Raw genomic sequence first — 3581 nt, 5'->3', positions numbered from 1 at the left:
AGCCAGCCTGGCCAGCTGGCAATGGGAGAGACCGTTCGAAAGGGAACAATGTTTATAGCATTCAAATTTGGTCACGGAAGCTCAAGCATGCTTGGTTGACACGGCTTCCGGAAGTTTGAGCTTCCGCAAGAACGAATAAGGTTCTCATGCATCAAGCAAGTATCGTTGAGCTTTTAAGTTCACTGATCAATATTTATATGTGAATAAGACTTAAATAAAATAAAACTGTTCTTAAAGGTGGGGTAAGCGATTTCTGGTAGCCAATGTTGACATTTGAAATCACCAAAACAAACACGCCCCTACCCCAAAAGGGTCTCGCCCCTATTTTGATAGCTCCGCCCCACACATACGTACGCAACCCATGCAACGATTAGTTCTGTGAAAAGCAAAACCAATGTTACATCGTGTCTACACCGGACACGAGTGGTGCGGCGCGACAAAATACTATGGAACTCATTATAATAAGTGATGCTGTCTACACCATAGATATGTACATATAGATATGTACATATCTATGGTCTACACTGGATGCGGCGAGGCACGACACGACAACTCCCCGACAGAAAACTGCTGCTGCGTTCTATTCATGACGTATTGACACAAATTTCAAATGATTTTCAACGGTCGCTTTGTCGCGTCCAGTGTACTAGACAGAATTTAGCTGTTGCGGCGCAGACACGGTGTTACTCACCTATCGAGAAGAAACAAAGCAACCTCAGCGTCCGATCGCAGGCCTTCCGCTCCTTGAGTTCTCTCCAGCGCTGGAAAGCTGATCCGAAATTTACACGGGTCCTACTTCTTGCCTTAAGCCTTCTTTTGTTCCGCAGACGTTTTCCTCTTTTGTTTTTTATCCGCCATCTCTATCTGTCGCTCGGCTCGGCTTATGTCCGTCCTGTGCACTGAACGCTCTCTGGCGGTAGCACTTTTAGCTGTAGCTTAGCATTGATCATTGAATCTGATTAGACCGTTAGCATCTCGCTCAAAAATGAATGAAGAGTTTCGATATTTTTCCTATTTAAAACTTGACCCTTCTGTAGTTAACATTGTGTACTAAGACTGACGGAAAATGAAAAGTTGCGATTTTCTAGGCCGATATGGCTAGGAACTATACTCTCATTCCGGCGTAATAATCAAGGAACTTTGCTGCCGTACCATGGGTGCAGCAGGCGCAATGATATTACGCAGCGCCTGAAAATAGACTAACTTCCGTCAACATAACCAACGTGACCACCTGCTTGCACAGGGAGCGTGCTAGGGACTATTTTCAGGCGCTGCGTAATATCATTGCGCCTTCTGCACCCATGGTACTATAATATTTATAGCATTTTGTAATTAATAATAATATTAACAAAATTATTACAAAAAAAGAAATATACAATATAACAAATATTACAACTGAGACTTGGACCAGCTTTGGCCCATTTTAGGCCCTTGTCTTCTGGTCAATGCAGTGCTGTCGTTCTTTGTGGGTTGAGGGAAAACTTGTTGTGTAGACTGGAGCTGGGCCAGAAGAATGCTATATGGGATTGCCAAACTCCTAGTACTCTTCTTTTAACTTAGAACAGTGTCTAAAAATGTCAAACGTGTATCCCAATGGTCAGAGACATCAATATAGTGTTTACAATTAAAAACAGAGGTACAGCATGTCCTGTGGGAGCAACCCTTAAGCATACCCCTAGTGTTTCTTATTTCTACTGGGCTCCAATAAGTATGGCAGGAAGGAAGCAACCGTTTAATGTGTTGCTGTCGAAACAGTCCTACGCTGACATATTCCACAGTGTGGAAGGAGTGAGGAAGTAGAGCAAGTCTTTGTTGCAGCTTGGTTTCAACTTGTTTTGCATTGAGGGAGAAGTTTTATGTTCTAAAAATTACAGGTTGTTCTTAGAGTACAATGAACTGTTATATGTTGAAAGATCAAGGAAGATTTGATTGTCATGATAATTAAAACAGGACTTTGCCTTAAACAGGACTTGATTTGAAACCAAATGTAAATATAGAAGAAAGGGTCAAATACTGTTCTTCAGAGATAATTTAATTAATATTGCTTATCTTTAAATTCTGAACTATGTTTCAGCTGAATGGCTGTGGCTCCCAGCAAAATTGATTTATGTTAAGGTCTTTACTTGTAATACCACAGAGTTCGGTTTCAGGGTTATGTAGTGTGTTTACCACCACTGATGCTCTCTGGTAAAGAAAAGGTACTGCACTACTAACAGAACATAGACAAGACCCACTGTGCCATTTGCCCTCTTGTGGAATTGTGTGGTAATACAATCCTCACAGGATAAAAGTAATTTTATTCTGTTAACATTGTTAAAGAACATGCAATATTATCTGCAATTTTAGACAAAGATTAACAAGGTGAAAATGTTAAAACTGTTTTAATAGGGCTGTCAATTGACTAAAACAATTAAACAACTAATATCTTGATATATTGTAGTTTAGTTACATTGTTAGATTCATTACTTTTCAAATGCAACAAAACAAAACACAGTATACGCAAGAGTTGGGTTAACAATTTTGAGAGGATGGCAATTATAATTTAAAGCCAAATGAAATGAAATAACATGAAACATGTTTAGTTATTTATGTGCGTTAACATCGTTAACTTTGACAACTCTAATTTTAACACATGAAATGTTTAATTAAGAACTTGTATGTAGAAATACAGGAGATATCAGGAGAAAAATATAAAATTATAAGCACAGTTTAACTGTACATTTTACTGTTTGCACAGAAGTAAATAACTCACAAATATGCTTTTTATCAAGCATTAAATCTACAAGCAGTGCACTCTTGTAAGTTTGCCCAAGCTGTGAAACACCATCATTTAATGTTCTAATTGCTTGATGATACATGCAGGCGATATCAGTTGTGCCTCCATTTTCTCGTCCTCATCAATAAGATGCTGAATATAACACGAAGTTCCTACTAAAACATGGCCAGTAGTCTGCATAGTGAAGAGAGTCCATTTTAAGGCTTCCCTTTTAGCGGAGAGAAAGGAAGATCAGTAAGACATAAGCCTTTTATGTTTACTTTCTATAATATATTAATGTAAATGACCTTTTTCAAAAATAATTTATGATCTGTAGTTTTGTATAATTTATTATTGACTGCACTTTATACATACACTTTGTACAAGACTGTATTTATATACCAGATGAGTGAATAGGTACAAAAACAAAATGAAATGATTATAAGTGATATAATAACTTTCTAACATTATTAATTTAGTTTGGTTAAATGTTTTTAGTTTACATTTATTTTAATTAATTTATCTCACAAGTTTGTCTGGCAGCTCGAACTACTGTTGCAATCATGAATAAAATAGCGATCTCGAGAAAGTGTTTTTGTTAATGTTGATATTATCTCATTTATTTATGCTTTATTTTTCCAGGAAGGTCCCATTGAGATAAAAAAAAATCTCTTCTTCCAGGGAGTCCTGGCCAATGGCCTGTGCTGGCTTACATACTTTAATTGTTATATTAGTATATTATTTCTTGCTCTCCCTATCTCAAACTACAGACTAGAGCTTCTTATGACACACATGGACACACACACTCACACACACTTACCTTAGC

The 3581-nt window shown here is 37.6% G+C and overlaps 1 protein-coding gene across 1 annotated transcript in view; it reads right to left on the bottom strand.

The window, feature by feature from the left end:
• Positions 1–2242: 2242 nt before the first annotated feature.
• Positions 2243–3581, bottom strand: part of LOC107710160 (cell death activator CIDE-3-like) — an 11599-nt gene continuing 10260 nt past the window's right edge. The window contains exon 7 of the mRNA XM_016514893.1: positions 2243–2905. Within this exon, the coding sequence (XP_016370379.1) occupies positions 2831–2905 (75 nt within the window). The 3' untranslated portion in view covers positions 2243–2830. The remainder of the gene's footprint in view (positions 2906–3581) is intronic.

The sequence above is a fragment of the Sinocyclocheilus rhinocerous genome, unplaced genomic scaffold, assembly GCF_001515625.1.
Source record: "Sinocyclocheilus rhinocerous isolate Xijiao unplaced genomic scaffold, SAMN03320098_v1.1 scaffold447, whole genome shotgun sequence".
Classification (NCBI taxonomy): Eukaryota; Metazoa; Chordata; class Actinopteri; order Cypriniformes; family Cyprinidae; genus Sinocyclocheilus; species Sinocyclocheilus rhinocerous.
This window is presented reverse-complemented; position numbering and strand designations above follow the sequence as displayed.